General features: G+C 46.2%; 1 protein-coding gene across 1 annotated transcript in view; it reads right to left on the bottom strand.

Moving 5' to 3' along the window:
• The window catches only part of sorcs3a (sortilin related VPS10 domain containing receptor 3a), a 156,315-nt gene that overhangs the window by 56,599 nt on the left and 83,812 nt on the right, over positions 1 to 15,904 (bottom strand). The window contains exons 3-4 of the mRNA XM_035535023.2: positions 15,594 to 15,693; positions 10,832 to 10,990 (exon numbers count right to left, since the gene is read on the bottom strand). Of these exons, the coding sequence (XP_035390916.1) occupies positions 10,832 to 10,990; positions 15,594 to 15,693 (259 nt within the window). The remainder of the gene's footprint in view (positions 1 to 10,831; positions 10,991 to 15,593; positions 15,694 to 15,904) is intronic.

Raw genomic sequence — 15,904 nt, 5'->3', positions numbered from 1 at the left:
GGTAGCCGGACGTTAGCCTGACCGTGACATTGAGCTTACCCAGCAGTTCCTTCCACACCCATGATATGAACTGAGGGCCTCGGTCCAAAATGATGTCCTCAGGTAGACCAAACTGCCTGAAGACTTGGTGGAACAGTGTGTCGGCTGTCTCCAGTGCGGTGGGGAGGGCTGCTAAAGGGATCAATTGAACCATCTTTGATCATCTGTCACCTATGCGCTGGATAACGGTGTGGCCTTCTGAGACAGGTAAGTCCATAACAAAGTCCACAGCCAGTTGGGACCATGGTTGTAGGGGAGTAGGCAGGGGTAGAAGCTTACCTGTTGAGGGAGTGCATGACGTTTTGTTGCAGGCGCAGTCTGCGCAAGAAGCCACATACCTTACCATGTCTTTATTCATCGCAGGCCACCAATAGCGCACCCCTATCAGCTGTGCAGTGTGAGTAGAACCAGGGTGTCCTGTCTCCAATGATGTATGCGCCCACATGATGACTGAACCCCTATGTTTAGGTGGCACGTAGAGGTGATTGGGTGGGCGTTGTGAATGAGGGTTGGCTACCTTTATCTGTCAGTCCAGCTCCCACTTCAGAGATGTCAGACAGCATGAGAGAGAGAGCAGGTTCCGAACTCGTCGACAGGGCCTCTGTGTTGCCGGGAGAGCACGTCTGCTTGGGTGTTTTCCTCCCCAGGCCTATAGGTGACCCAGAACTAGAACCTGGAGAAAAAAATCGACCACCTAGCTTGTCTGGCATTCAGTCTCTTGGTGACTGGAGGTATTCCATTTTTGTGGTCTGTGAAAATGGTGAAGGGGTGTCGTGCTCCCTCGACCCAATGCCTCCACTTCTTGAAAGTGAGTTTCATGGATAGCAGCTCACGGTCCCCAATCCCATAGTTCCACTTAGCTTTCGGGAGAAGTACATGATGGGCCTGAGACCTCCTCTCTCTTCCATATGTTGAGACAGCACCACACCTACTCCTATGTTGGAGGCGTCTACCACCACCACAAATGGTCTCTCTGGTTACTGCAACACAGGCACTGTGGAGAATGCAGTCTTCAGCTCCTCAAAGGCTTTCTCCACCTCAAGGGTCCATTTAATTTTTTGGGCTGGTCCCCGGAGTTGATTCGTGAGGGGCCTCGCTAGGCAATTGAAGGATTTGATGAATCTCCGATAAAACTTAGCGAAGCCTAAAAAACACTGTAATGCCTTTGTGAGTGGTCTTTGCCAAGCCATTACTGCCTCCACTTTGCCTGGTTGCATGCTTTCACTTCCCTCTTGGATGATGTAACCCAGAAAGTCAACCTCCTTACAGTGTAACTCACACTTTTCTGCTTTGCAATATAAGAGGTTCTGTAGTAGGGTCCGGAGCACGCCCCGCATGTCGCGCACATGTCGGTTCCAGGAGGAGGAATAGATCAAGATGTTGTCGATATAAGCGATGATGGATCTTCCCAAGAACTCCCTTAGAACCTCATTAATATAGGCCTGGAATATGGACGGAGCCGTGGCCAGACCGTACAGTAAAACCAGGTACTCATAATGGCCAGTGAAAGTGCTGAAGGTCTTCCACTCGTCTCCCTCTTTGACCCAGTTTAGATTGTAGGCACTATGGATGTCTATCTTGGTGAAATACCTGGCTCCTCTCAACTGTTCATGGAGGGGGAGGAGATACGGGTACTTGAGCCCCTGGTAGTCCACAAATGGTCTTAGGCCCCCATCCTTCTTCTTCATGAAGAAAACCCCGGCTCACTCCGGAGAGGGACAGGGGCAGATGTAACCTTGTTCCAGTGCCTCCATGATGTATTGGTCCATTGCCCATTCTTCCTCTTGGGAGAGGGGATAGATTCGTCACTTGGGGGGTACTGCCCTCTCATGGGGGGTAATAACGCAGTCCCAGTCCCGATGGGGCAGAAGTCCTTGTAGTTCTGGGGAATCGGGACCTGCTTATCTGCTCCAGGCCTCTCCGTCGAGGTCACCTTGGGCGGCACAGCCTTGTTCAAGAAGCACCTTTGGCTGCATGAGGGCGCCTACTGCAGGATTTGGTTTTTGGTCCACAGTACTTGTGGATTGTGAGCCCATAGCCATGGCAGACCTAGCGTGAGAGGATGAGAGAGGGAGGGAAGGAGAAAAAAGGCAATGCATTCCATGTGCTCCCCTTCGATGATGAGGAGGACATGGGGAGTGACATGGGTAATGTAGCCAGGGCCTACCGGGCCCCCGTCCAGGGCCTGAACGCTTAGCGAGGAGAGGAGGGTGATGGATTCGATCCCTAGCCTCTTTGCAAAGCCCCAGTCCATGACATTCCCAGCAGCCCCCAAGTCAACTAGGGCAGAGGTGGAAAACAAGCAGCCCTTGTATGACACCTCAACCAACACTTTGAACATAGAGCGAGACTCAACGCATTGCTGCCTTTCCTTTGGTCTCCCTTTCTGGGTCATGCCCCTGCTGTGTCCAGCTGCAAGTGGCTCCTCAGAGGTGTTGGTCTGTCTGGCAGTCACGGTTGCATCCCATTGTGGTGAATTCTGATGTATACAATGGCGTCTTTCCTACAGGAGGCAGTTGTAGGTTATAGCGAGGTGTACTACCTCGTTCAATGTGTTAGCCTGCAGTTCTACCAAAGAATGCGTCGATATGCACGGGTTCGTTTCAACGCGTCCCCATGGCTAGGGTCTGGAACATGACGTAGTCCACCGGAGATCTTAGTCCCTGCCTCAAGCGCAACAGCACTTGCCTGTAGAGCCTCCCTTGATGGGGATGGTTGAACACTGCTCGCAGTTCCCTCACGAACCCGCGGAATCATTCATTAACGGCGAACTGTAGATAACCAAATCTGCCCCCAAGTGTGTGCCTTACCTGTGAGCCTGGAGATTATGAACGCTACCTTGGCGTGGCCAGTTAGTCACGGCTGGTAAAAACAGTTCGCATTGTACGATGAATCCTTCGCAAGTCTCTGGATCTCCTCCATATGCCTTGGGGGAGGTGATCAAGCCCTTTTCCCCTTCAGGTACCAGCGGGTTAATGGGGGGGGGGGGGGGGGGGTCGTTCGTTGTTTGGAACTCGTGGCCAGGCAATTGACATAGTTACAAAAGTTGGATCCCTGGAATCTAAAGGGTTAAGATTATGTAGCAGATAGAGAATCACTATCCAGAAATCATTCAGTGTGTGCAGTTAATTTTGGCAGTAAGAACTTATAATTAAAGGAGTGCCATAGAAGATGGAATAAATCAAGAAGGAGGTAGTTAAAATGACAACTAAGAGAGTTTCGACTCACTGAGTTTCAAATATAAATCTTTTGACCCTCACCAACCATTTGCGCAATGAGATTTCTTTATGCTTAACCCTTTCACACCTCGCACTCCAATTAGTGGAAATGATGATGAGGTGTGGTGGACAGGTCTGCTACCCATGCAGCACTGACCAATCGGGCCCTGCATGAGAGACATCGGTGGACATTAGCAGCATACAAGGAAGGCAAGAGAGTCCAATTCATTTGTGACTGATGTATGACTGTTTGGTTTTGTAATGCAAATGGGACTTCCATTCTCCTAGCTGCAGTAGTGATCATCTTTGTCCCCCTGGATTCGTTACCTTTATGGTGATTGGACAGCAGGATTCTTGGGAAAGTGCACCAGATATTTATGGCAAGATGTATAGTGCGGCACTGCACAAGAGATCTCATCAAAGAAGCTCCAGTTCATTACTGTGGTGCAGGAATATGGGCAACCAGGGGCTGAAAGAATATCGGCTGACATTTGAAGGATTGCATTTCACACGGTCGTGTAAGTGTGCGCTCAGACTGTTGTCCAAAATTCAGCACCTTGGCGCCTCGACTCATCCAGCTTCAACACTGACATTCTCCCTAGGCCAGGATTTCACAGGAAGACATGGAACGATTGCAGAGAAATATCACCAGAGTGAGAGAATACAAAAGGTTATACAAATTGTCAGAAACAAATGGTCAGGACGGACTGCACATTGGATACGTAAAGGATTAAAAAACAGACACTGAACAATAATGGTCTCACAGGCCCAGCTGTAAGAACAGCAGCCCATCTGAAAAGCAATGGCTAGCAGTCGCCATTTCAGACACACCGATGCAGGTCTGGCCATTACTCCAATTGTGTCTGATATCTTGAAAGTCAGATTAATGGCAAATTAATAATTTGAAATCACCACGAACAGATGTGTGTTGACATCTCCGTCGCTGTCTCCGTAATTCCACATGCTATTACTGACTCTTTTCCATTACGTTAAATGAGCACGTCTAGATGGCCATCGTCCAGAGGCAAAATGTCTGTCTGAAATCCGACTGTGCCTCTTTTAGTCATGCCTACACAGATTTGTGTGTGTCGAATGGTGACACCATGCTGCATCTAGCTGTGAGACTAAATGTTCATGTTTGCCAATGGTTCCTGCACATGTGGTGTCAAACTGTGAGAACAGAATCAGAGAGAGTGTGTGTGTGGCGGGGGTATAGCAACACTTATGGAGTGTGACAGCATTTGCATCAGGAAAGACAGAAAGTGATCCAAACAAATGGACTTCACTGGTATTTATGAGAAGTGAGTCACTCTACTTATGCTGTCCCTGTTTTCCAAAATCATCATAACATTCAGATCATCACAGAGAGAGAGAAAGAGAAAGAGAGAGAGAGAGAGAGAGAGAGAAAGAGAAAGAGAGAGAGAGAGAGAGAGAGAGAAAGAGAAAGAGAGAGAGAGAGAGAGAGAGAGAGAGAGAGAGAGAAAGTGTGTGTGTTCAGTATAATAATCTCACTACCATTTAAAGATGCACTTTGTTTTATGACACTTCGGAGAAACCCAGCTGCTGACATTTTTTACAAGGTAGCAATAGTTTTTTGGATCTACATATATAAGTATGATGAAGAGAAATAAATCACCATAACCTTGACCCAAAAAAAGCGTATCTGAAGTGTGAGTAATAGCTAAACAGAAAGCAATTGCCATGTCCAGTTCATTTCATCCTTATACTCGCCCCCATGTCTTGGTTTACCTGTATCTCTATCTCCCTCCCTCTTTCTCTCGCACTATATGCGCACCATCCTGACAGCAATTGTCCAGAAGGGCAAAGGCCGAGTGACAGCTCCTGCCTTTAAGAGCGCTGCTTAAGTAATAATAATAAAAAGAAAAAACGGGAGGTCAGCAGCGTGATGAAATATCAAAGGGCCCTGGTGAAGATCAGAATTCTAAACACTCTCCAGAGACGAGCATGAGTCTAACAAGGGCGCGGAGGGCAACTCCCAGACGCACTGGCAGATCCTCGGAGGAACACACCTCGAATTAGGCACCACATACGCTAAAGACAAAAAGGCATTCTCGCCAAGCATGTTGTACTGGGATAAAGAAGAAGGTGCGTTTTGAGCACCTTCCACGCTGCTAAATCCCAGGTAATTACTTCATAAAAAGACGCAGCTGTCGCATCAGTACGGCGCTACGCCGTGCCTGCTGAGGGTCTCTTATTCGGCACGCACGTGGCCTGGACCTGAAGTGCCGTAATGTTGAGGGCAACAAATAAGCAGCGAGGCCAGGTTTGGTCAAGGGATGCGATGCAGAATTGAAGGCTGTGGCACAGCCACCAGATGGGAGCACTAATACAGCAGGTTGGTGTTGAAACCACGGAGATATTTAATGCGCAGACGTTACACCTAGACAACACTTCCCACCTGTTTTGATGGTTCTTTCTTCTTTTTCCTTCTTCTTGTTTTCGTCATGTCCTCTGATGCCTTTCGTTTGCGCCCTTCTTAACCACAATGCACCGTGAGTGAAACGTCCTGAGGCGGGAGAGCGCCCATCTGTTTCCAGACCCACCTCACGCAAAAAAAAAATAAAATAAAATAAAAATAAATAAAAATTTAAAAATTAAAAATGCTTTTCATGGAGAGAATAAAAAAGCTTTTTGGTGGGAAAAAATGTTTTTCCTTTGATTTCGAGTGTAATTTTTTTCCCTAGGGAGCAGTCAAGCAGAACACGCGGGACCGAGACACCCCCCGCAGGGCAGCCGCACACTCCCAATCCCTCCACCTGTCTTCCTCTTATCATCTTCCTCCTCCACAGCGACTGCAGAGGACTATTGGAAAGACGTTTTTGACATCACAGCCTTGCTTGAATTTGTTCACAGAGACTTCGGCGTGGTGCACTTTCATTTCTCTCAGCATCTAACATTACCAATTTCTGATCTGTGGTTTTACCAAATGCTTATTAAGACCCATGTCAGTCAATCAGTAGGGAAATCATTAAACAGGCCAACAGTATAATTACAGTGCAATCTGGGGTCGAGTGTAAGTTTTAATTTATGATTAGTGACTGCCTTTCCTTGGCGTTGGCATGAAGAGCTATTATTTCCACATGATCAATCAGAGTTGGCGCTCGTGTGCAGTTTCGTCTCGCCCCGAAAGGTCAGCACGCGTGACATGCGTTGGTTTACAGCAAGTGCAGCAAGTCTTCTAACACTCCGCCTGCAAACTAAGGTCATGCTTCAGCACAACGACCCCCCCCCACCCCACCCCCAAAAAAAGCATGGAATGTGGTATTTATGCCTTGTGGTTCAAAGCGGGAACTTGTGGGTGACACGCGGAGACGCTGTGTGGAGCAGATGGGGAGAGAGGCGGGGTGGGTGGAGGTTATTGACATCCTGGGTGTGCGGCGTCGACAGGTCTTGCCTGGGATGGTGTGCGGCGTCGACAGGTCTTGCTTGGGATGGCGACGAGCCAATGGGGAAACATGACAGGCACATTCGGCTTTTTTTTTTTCCAGCGAGCAAAGCCATGGTGTACCAGTCATGCAAAGGCTTCCTGTGACATGTGGGACACAAATTGGACTGAGCACCTGACTTTGTGCAACATGGGGTTTCTATTAATATATGTTGCAGCAATCCTGTTTAGGGTACCCAGAAGAAGCAGAGAAGTCACATGATTAATAAGGAAGCTTGTTCCTTGGTGTCCCAAAAGATCAGCATGCCTCTCTTCCTCCTTGGGAAATGGTACGGTTGAGAGGGTTCCATTATTCCTTATGGCATGCTCTCATCGAGCCGAGCTGCAGCAGCTGGTTGGGAGAGCCTAATAGCTCATAAACAAAACCCAGAGCCAAAGCCGCGTGTGGAAATCCAGCCTCAGGAGTGCTGTCCCACTGGCTCAGGCCCGCCTACGAAGACCCTGCCATGCAGCGAACGTTAAATTAACATATCTGTTATGCTAGCCACAGCTCTGTTTCAGAGGTGGTGCTGAGAGATATGCAAATTTGGCTGCAAGATGAATGGAGGACACTCGGTTAAGTACGCGAGGGCGACTCATGGGGCCACTTCCAGTGAGGGCATTGCGCTGTGTTCCTCACTGTTTGGGTGCCGGCTCCGCGTGTTTCACAGGGAATCGAGTCAGAAAATCCATCCCTCTGACAGCTCGAGGCATACGAGGCCCATTACAACCTTTGTTTCGTGAACAGCTGAGGCACCCTTTCACATACCACAACTGAGGCTGTCGAGCTCTTATCGAAGTCTGCCGGAGAGTCAACGAGTCTCGCTGATGCCCAGGCAATTAGAAGACGCGGGGAGCCCCAGAGAACCAGACGAACCGGAGACGCTGTTCTCCTATTCTGCCGTCCTTCCACCATTACACAGCTCGGTCTTCTGTGAGACGCTGCCAACGCAAATGCTGTCTTTTGTTTGCTTGATCTAACACCACTTGTGAATAATACAATGACCTCCTAACCTTTTCTGCTGCTGTACAGCAGTTGCCAGCCCACTGCAGTGCCAGTGTTAGAGGAAGGAGGCACTGCAAGTTCACTGGAGGACAAGTAGGTTTTACTGTCTTTACCTTCATACACTGCCTGATTTGATTAATCGAGTAATGGACAACCTCCTTGTGAAATAAATAAAATAAATAATTGATTAAACCCACGGTTATTACACTGGATAATAAAGCAGTTATCTTCCATTGGCATTGAAAGTCAGGGTTTTTACCCAGTATAAACGCTACTCCAAAGTGGTCCCAGTTTTACACAAACAAACAAACAAATAATAATCCTCTTGTAATAACACCGTGTTTACAATTTGTTGTGTGTACTTGAAATAACTGAAACATTATCTTTGCCTACTTGCCAGCATGCTTCCTTCAGAAGCAAAGCCCCTTCTTAAAACAGATCAAAACCGGTGACCCCACCATACACACACACACACACACACACACACACACACACACACACACTTCCCTCCTCTTTTCAGTTTTCATATTTTAGTTCTCACCATGGACTGCCACTGAAAGAAAAAGGGAAAATATCTTGAACTTTTTCACCTTTTGCAAGACAGAGATTATTTACTTTCCACTTCTGAAATTGCAGAATCAGCAGGATCCATTTCAGATTCTTCATGTCGCAGTCTCCTGGTGAAAACCAGGAAATACTCTTTCAAATCCTGCTGTTGTTAATAATCATGTGTTATCACTATATAAAACGTATGGAGAGATTTTTTATTAAACAAATGCCAATTTGACTACTTTTTTACTACATGAACGAAGGTTAAAATCGGAATTTCTTCTAATAGTAATGAATAGATTGTTAGGAATTAGAGCTCTGTTCCTAGACTGTTAATAATTGGAGTTCTGTTAAAGGACTGTTGGTGACAAACTCCAGCCCTCCTACATCTTCCCCAGCAGCCAAGGTCAGTACAAACCTGGAGAAGGTCTTCTCCCAGGCAGCACTAGTAGCATCTAAACTGAGCAACCATGCTCTTTTTCCCTCTCTGGCTTTCCTTCATCCCCTAGGGATGCTTTCCCCATATTAGCATGGACCACGGCGGGGTCGGGAAGCACCTTTGCCATTTGATCTGCCGCCGTCTGCAAGCCAGTTCAGGGGAAGCAGTCACCCCAGGAGAGAGGTCACACTGCTGGATGTGAAAAGACGCGAAGAGCTGGCAGAGGCAGGCAGTGTGACCGGCAGATACAAATGCAGTAAAGGTGGCTTCAGGGATACAGGAGGGAATGAGAGAGTAGTGGTGAGAAAAGGGAGACACACACAAACACACATACACGATGAAACATGGAGAGTGTGCGGGTGGCAATGCATGCTCTCGTAGGTGCACAAACATGCACCCACACATTCCTTTTTCCCCATACAGACTCTCTGACTTTGATCATTAAAAAAAAAAAAATGTATTTGTACCATCTCTGTCTCTGTCTCCTTTGGTAAGGTGCTATCCCTGTAGGTTTGGTCAACAGAGACGTGAATGATACAGGGCATATGAGCATATGGGTTACAGCTGTATTACTGAGTGGGATATGTTTAGCGTTGACTATGAATGCATAAAACAGCATCTTTGGAGGCAGGCTGACAGCAAGCATTACTATTTCTCCCCGAAGCCAAGACTTTTATAACACGAACAAAGAACTTGCACAGTCTGTCACTTTCCACAGCATCTCAACACAGCATTTTAGATATATGTTATCTTTGCAGGTTAGGTGTGCGGCCAGTTTTGGGGACCAATATGTTGCCTGTTTCTAATCCAAGTTGTTAAGACGTTTTAGTGACAACCCTAAGCAGATCATTCTACGGTGGCCCTGAAGACCCATCAAATTAAAAAAGCGTTGCAATGTACACAAAGCAAGTTCATCAAAATGACATGTGCACTAAATCTCTAAAATGCGTCACAAATAAAAAAAAAAAAGGCACGTAAACTTCAGAAACACTGTGAATCGAGCCACAACACAGCGGAAGCGCTTCCGGAGGACATGCAGAGAGGGTGAAGTCCTATGAGACCAGTGGTAACCAAGTAGCTGATGAAAAATAATTATATTTGCGATAACCCCTGTTATATCTTTATATTAGGCTGATAGAGAATGAACAGCCAACCTATTCATGCTCCGCATTCTTGCATATTTACTGTTGCTGAGTTGTACAGAATGGAGCCTTAAAGAACACTGAGAAAAATCCTATTTGACATGACTGTTTCTGTCTTAATACATACATATCTAGCTATCTACATTCAGAGTGTATTACTAATTTACATCAGAGGCTATGTTTTCATTCAAGTTTGATAATTTACCTGCTACAGTGACCCGTTTGAAAATCTGGTCTACTACAATGACCAACTCACCAACTGTCTTAGTCTTATATGTTATCTGAAGTGTGATGTTTTTACATACATACATACATACATACATACGAAATATGAGTTGTATTAGACAGCATCTCATTAGGTTGAACTGGATTGTAAAATCACACACTCTGAATGTAGCTGGCTCCTTGTTTACTGGCAGGGTCAGATTTATATTTGTGTTAAATGGGATTTTGTTTTATCAGCGTTCTTCAAGGGTGCGTTCTTTACAACTTAGCAGTAGCAACATACGCAAGAATGAGAAGCACGAATAGGCCAATTGTTCATTCTGTACCACATATCACTGACAAAACCATGGTAATTGCAAATATAAATTACTTTTCACTAGCTGTTCAATGGTGCATCCCCTTTCCATGTCCCCCAGAACACTTCTGTTGTGTTGTTACTGCATTTGCAGTGTTTCTTAAGTTGTTTTATGGATTTGCACCGTTTTTCTGAAATGTAGTGCATTGTCATTTTGATGAATATGTTTTGTGCTGCCGCAGTGCATTTTTTCATTTGTAGCACAGTGGGTTTTCCCAGCCACCGTATCATTCCACTAATAACGAATGAAAGCTAATGGCAATGAGCAATATCTTATCTGCATGTTGCTAACTGACCTCAGCTAGCCACATTAATTGTTAGTCACATTAGTATTACAGGAAGTGAAGTATCCCCTTAAAATGAGGCCTAATCTAGATATCCGGTCTTAATCCAGGTCCCTTGAATTAACTCACCTTCTGGTCATGGCTGTAGGCGAGGATCCAATCCTCCTTCTCAGGGTGGAAGAGGAGGCTGAGCACGTAGAAACCTAGGCGGTACTTCTGGTAGCTGGCCCCTTCGTCAGAGCTTATGAGGACGCTGCTTTCGAACTCCGGGTCCGTCAGCACCATTATCTAATGCGGAACGAAGGAGAGAACTGGGTGGGAATGGCTGGAATCAGTGGGAGTGAACAGACAGTCGCGAGGAACTTAAGACCATAAGCGGAGTGGGAGTTAACGTTTGGTGGCAATTATCAGCTCGTGGCAATTAGGAAGTCTGAACTTTTGGCCACCTGCTGGTTCATGGGCATTCAGGATTTGCAATCCCTCCTTGCTCACAGCTTATTATAAATAAATATAATTACATATGCTGTTATGTGCATGTGGTCTCACTTTTTTTTTTAATCTTCAGTGAAATTCACTGTATGCACTATAGTTGTCGGCTCCCTTATTCCTAATAAAGTTTCTTCTAATAAGGCTCGCACTTCTGTGCTACACTGCAGAGTTCAAGGCTTACCATAAGCCTCATCAAACAGGCAGCGCTAAGAGCTAAGCATGAGTGCCACTGGTTGGAGTTCAGTGCATTCCTCGTGCCTTACAATGCCTATCATCGGACCCCAGATAGGCCGACTGGTCCTAGGTCAGCGGAAGACGACATGGGCAATTACCTAAACCGAGAGCAGATTGGCCCTGTATAACAGCAGGAAATGTTGCGGGCTTCCTTGTGGGATTGCGCAACAGAGTTGTATTACAAGAGAAGCAGGTTGCCTCTAATCCACTGTTTGACTGTGATCACAGTGATATTTAAAGGTTAGACATGTCTGCTTGCTCATTAACGGAGCTGCCGCCATGACGACTCTTGCAGGAAATGTAGTTTCTCAAAGAACCAAGTCTAATGAGCAACTGGTCTTGCCGTACCGATGGAGGTGCTCGGCTTGTAATAAGGGGAGGAGTGACTGTTTTAATTAAGAATGCCCTTGCTGGAAGTGTGCATGCATCAAGGATGGGGATCTCTGCCATGATGAGGGCAAACAAAGAATATAATTGACATCTTCTCAAGCAGGAGGCATCAATCTAGCATCCCTTCATATAGTGTGAATATACGCAGACTACAAGCAATCGCACAGGTGAGAGAGTGAGAGTGGGAAAGGAAGAGAGAGAGAGAGAGAGAGAGACAGAGAGACAGGTAGGATGAGTGTAAAATCAGCACTGACATTAAACAATAGAAAAGGAACGGAACAGAACTGCATTGTCTGCAGTTTAACCAAGGAGTCGACAGTTCCATTATGGATCATTACTTGCACAATAGAGCTGCTTGCATTTTGGTTTAAGATATATATCATTAGTGCTTTTCTTGCCACAGTAATCAACATGATTCAGGCTAATAAGGACAAAACTATTTCAGTGAGTCCTGAAATAAAATGCTACCGCTACAGTTCAATAGTATAATGTAAATGGGTGAATCTGACAAGCAGTTTTAATAACAATTAAAATACAGAAACCAGATTTTGGAAGAAAGGACTCTCAACTCTTTCTTTCCCTCTTTTTTCACTTCGTTTCTCATTCTCCCTCTCCCACTGTGAGCAGCTCGTGCGTTTCTTCCTCCGTCAACTGGATCTGAATTGGAAAAACCACACCGCATTTGTCACTGACACACACCCCACCCCTCTTCCCGTGAGCTTTAACTGTGAATCCCCCTAGGCGGTGATTTAGATAAATTGTTTTTCATTAAGTGCCAATAAACAGCCAGGCGAATCACAGCCAGCATTTTGCGAAGGCTGTGAGCCTTCCAATTTTGCCATTCATTACAGTCTCAAGAAGACGGAAAGAGGCCCCGCCCGATCTTGACTGTCTTTGGGCTTGTCAGATGCAATTTGCAGGTTTTAAGGTCTACTTATTTTCTGTAATATTGTATTAAGAGACAGCATTTGTTTTGAAGGGGAAATTACTTTTCACCTGGCATTCTTGAGTAACCCATCGGAGCTTCACTTAAATGAGCTGGGGAGAGCTAGAAGCATGGGTGGGAGTTGCGACACCATGAGGGCCACGGTGTCTTGCTCGCTAATGCACATCTGGGTCCGACTGCTTGACCCATAGCATGTAGGCCTCAATAGAAAATGTGCCGTCTCTTCCCATCAGCCCCTTTAGAGAGGGTAATCTTGCTCCTCGTAGAGTTTCAGTCCATTGGACTCCTGCAGCTGTGCAGTGACACAATGGGCTACAATCAGTAAAATGACGGGTGTACAGAAAAGACCAATGTGGGTTTGATTCCAAGCGTGGACTGGAGAGCAACGCATTCCCTGCTGGTTAAGTATATAGCAAAAACATACTGCCATTAGCTGCAGTGCAAAGTATTAGAACGTAGATGTTAAGCCCCCCAATCAGGCCCGGTCATTTCAGCCCCAACGAGAGCGAGCACTTCGTGCCTCAAATTGATCCATAGAAATAGATCATTTGAATTTTCTGATGTGGGGAACGCAGGGCCATGGCAGAGGATACAGACACGAAACCACAGCCCAGACTCCGGGAGAGGCGGGCGTGAGGACGAGGTGTACAGGGGCGGGCAGTGGCACTTCTAAGCCACAACGTTTGCGAATGAGCTGAAGGTGCACGAGCAGCGCAGCAGCATTGATCGAGGACCTGGGGGATAAGCGTTAGACATTATCAGCGGCAGCTCATGGCGCCGGGCTGAAACAACTTAATCTATATCCTCTCCATACTGATCCGAGCAGTGGAATGGCAAACGTCGGTTGTACCTGCTCGGAGTAAACAAAAAGGAAAAGCATGCCTGCTCTGGAATTAATCATGTCAGGGCAGATCAATGGCTTTGGCTCGGAGAGGGCACATGCTCGGATGGAAGCAGAGCCAGGCGTGGCAGAAATGGCAATTTTAGCACGTATTCTTTAGTTCCTGGGACGCAATAGGAAGGGGTTGAAACTGTAGGTGAAAAGCACTTGAGATTCTTGGCCGAGGCCGCATGTATGGGTGAAATGTCAAGCTCATCCTTAAAATGGGAAGAACCGTGGCTAAAAGGTTACTTCTAAACTAACCCCCACCCCTTCAGCTGGAAAATAGCCACGCTTATGTCTCGGGATTTCCCACTGCATCCGACTGAGGTTGGTTGGTCAATATGTGTGGCAAGGACATTCAGCCGGTGAGGGGGTATCCGGTGGTGGAGCAACACCAAAGCGCTCATTAAACAAAACTGTGAAGGAACATTAAGGGAGTTTGCGTTCCAGAGACAGAACTTACAAGTGAGTCCTCATCTATGGGGAACACAGAAACAAAGGCTGTAAAGCTCACGTGTCCACTGTGATATCGCCGGTCACCTAAAACAAAAGGAGAGCTCCCCCTCAAGCTTCATCAGCAGCAGGTGGACATGTTGCCTTTACAGACTTTACTGATGAAGAACTTTTTCCATGGTTCCACACACTCACTTTATTCTCACCTACACCCCGAGTCTACAGCTGAATGCTAAAATCCAATGGTTTTTTAAGTCTTGCCATATTTTCTGTTTTAAAAGACACCTAAGAGAGCTAAGACTACTTATGCCCTCAGGTGGTTGGCTTACACTGTCATCTGACATCGTAAGATGAAGGCCATGTTATTAGCCTCTACCCACATTCCCGCTGAAGGTTTAATGCTTTTACTGGGGCACTGGGCTCTTTGTGGTGAGTCTCCTGCTGTCCCCGCAATGGAGAGCGAGATGGAGAAAAAGCGATGGCTGAGACCCAGCTCAGCTAATCTGCGGCAAACCTGAGCAAAGTTGTAAGACATGTAAGACATGAAGACTGCAAAGTCTTTGCTTTGTCTAGTTGTGACCACAAGAGTTCACAGCAGGTTTCTGTAAAGAAATGTGTCCTTGTGGTTTGTAAAGTGACTTTGTAAAGTGATGGCCTGAGTGATGGCTAATGGCCTAACCTGTGTGTGCCATCATTAGAGGATTCTTCTGCCTCATATATCTATGCTAAATTCATCTCTGAATCAACAGCACTGACATTTTGTTTTGCAAAGGATCATTGCTGGGTTTTGCGGCATAAGGGCACTGGAGAAAAGAACACATCTGTTCACCTGCCATCAGGAAATCTGAGACCTTTCAGTGTCAAGAGTATTATTGCCTGATATTAGCACCTTTAGAACACTCCTCATCCAATCAGATAGCAAGATCAGAACTAACTGTTGTATAATGCCTGATAACAGAACGGACGATGAGGACTCTAGTGTATCATCTCATCACACCGGGCAGCCTGCCAGCATGGGGCACTGCTGTTTGTAAAGCAACTCATTAACCTTCCAGCTCGTTACGAATTACAAACATGTTTAAATGTTATTCAGAGTGCGCTTCACCTTTCCACCAGCCCTCTGCAGATGTTTCGCCCACCTTCCAGCCTTCTGCTTTTTTATCTGACCAGAGGTAAAGTGAGTCCAATATGATAAGGCTTAAGAGAAACAAAGCCGTTTGGTTTTGTTTCAGCCTCCAACAAACGCTGTGTTGGAGGGATTGTTACACAATTCATTTTTGCCCTTACTTGATCTTTGGCAGGCCTTCTCATTTGTAACATGCCTGCAGCTATCAACACGGCTTACAAATGCTATTACTAACACTGTCAATAATGTCAGCAATGACTCAGGCAGTGAAGTCACCCAGCTTCAAAGGACCAATGCAAAGAAATGGGAGAAGCATTTGTTTTATTTCTCTGTCCTTATGACTTGAAACCAGAGAAAGACACCCACTCACCTTCCTTTTGTTTGTAGGACACACGTACAGGTAGCTCAGGACAGTCTTCACTCCCACCTTGTCATTCAGTCTCTCATAGGTGGTGCCATAGTCTCTTGATCTGGGGAAAAGAAAGGAGTGCCATTTTTTTAATGGAGTGTGGTAGCTCAGTGGTTAAGGAACTAGAGTATTAACAATAAAGTAGTCGGTTTAAGCCCCACCACCACATTGCCCCTGAGCAAAGTCCTTAACCCTCAAGTTGCATTCAGTCATAATTGTAAGTTGCTTGGGCTAAAAGCATCAGGTAAAATGTGTGTTTTTGGAGATTTAAT

This window comes from Electrophorus electricus, chromosome 18 (genome assembly GCF_041902795.1).
Source record: "Electrophorus electricus isolate QZ-2024a chromosome 18, ASM4190279v1, whole genome shotgun sequence".
NCBI classification, from domain to species: Eukaryota; Metazoa; Chordata; class Actinopteri; order Gymnotiformes; family Gymnotidae; genus Electrophorus; species Electrophorus electricus.
Note: the sequence above shows the minus strand (reverse complement) of the source record. Positions and strands in the feature narration are given on the sequence as shown.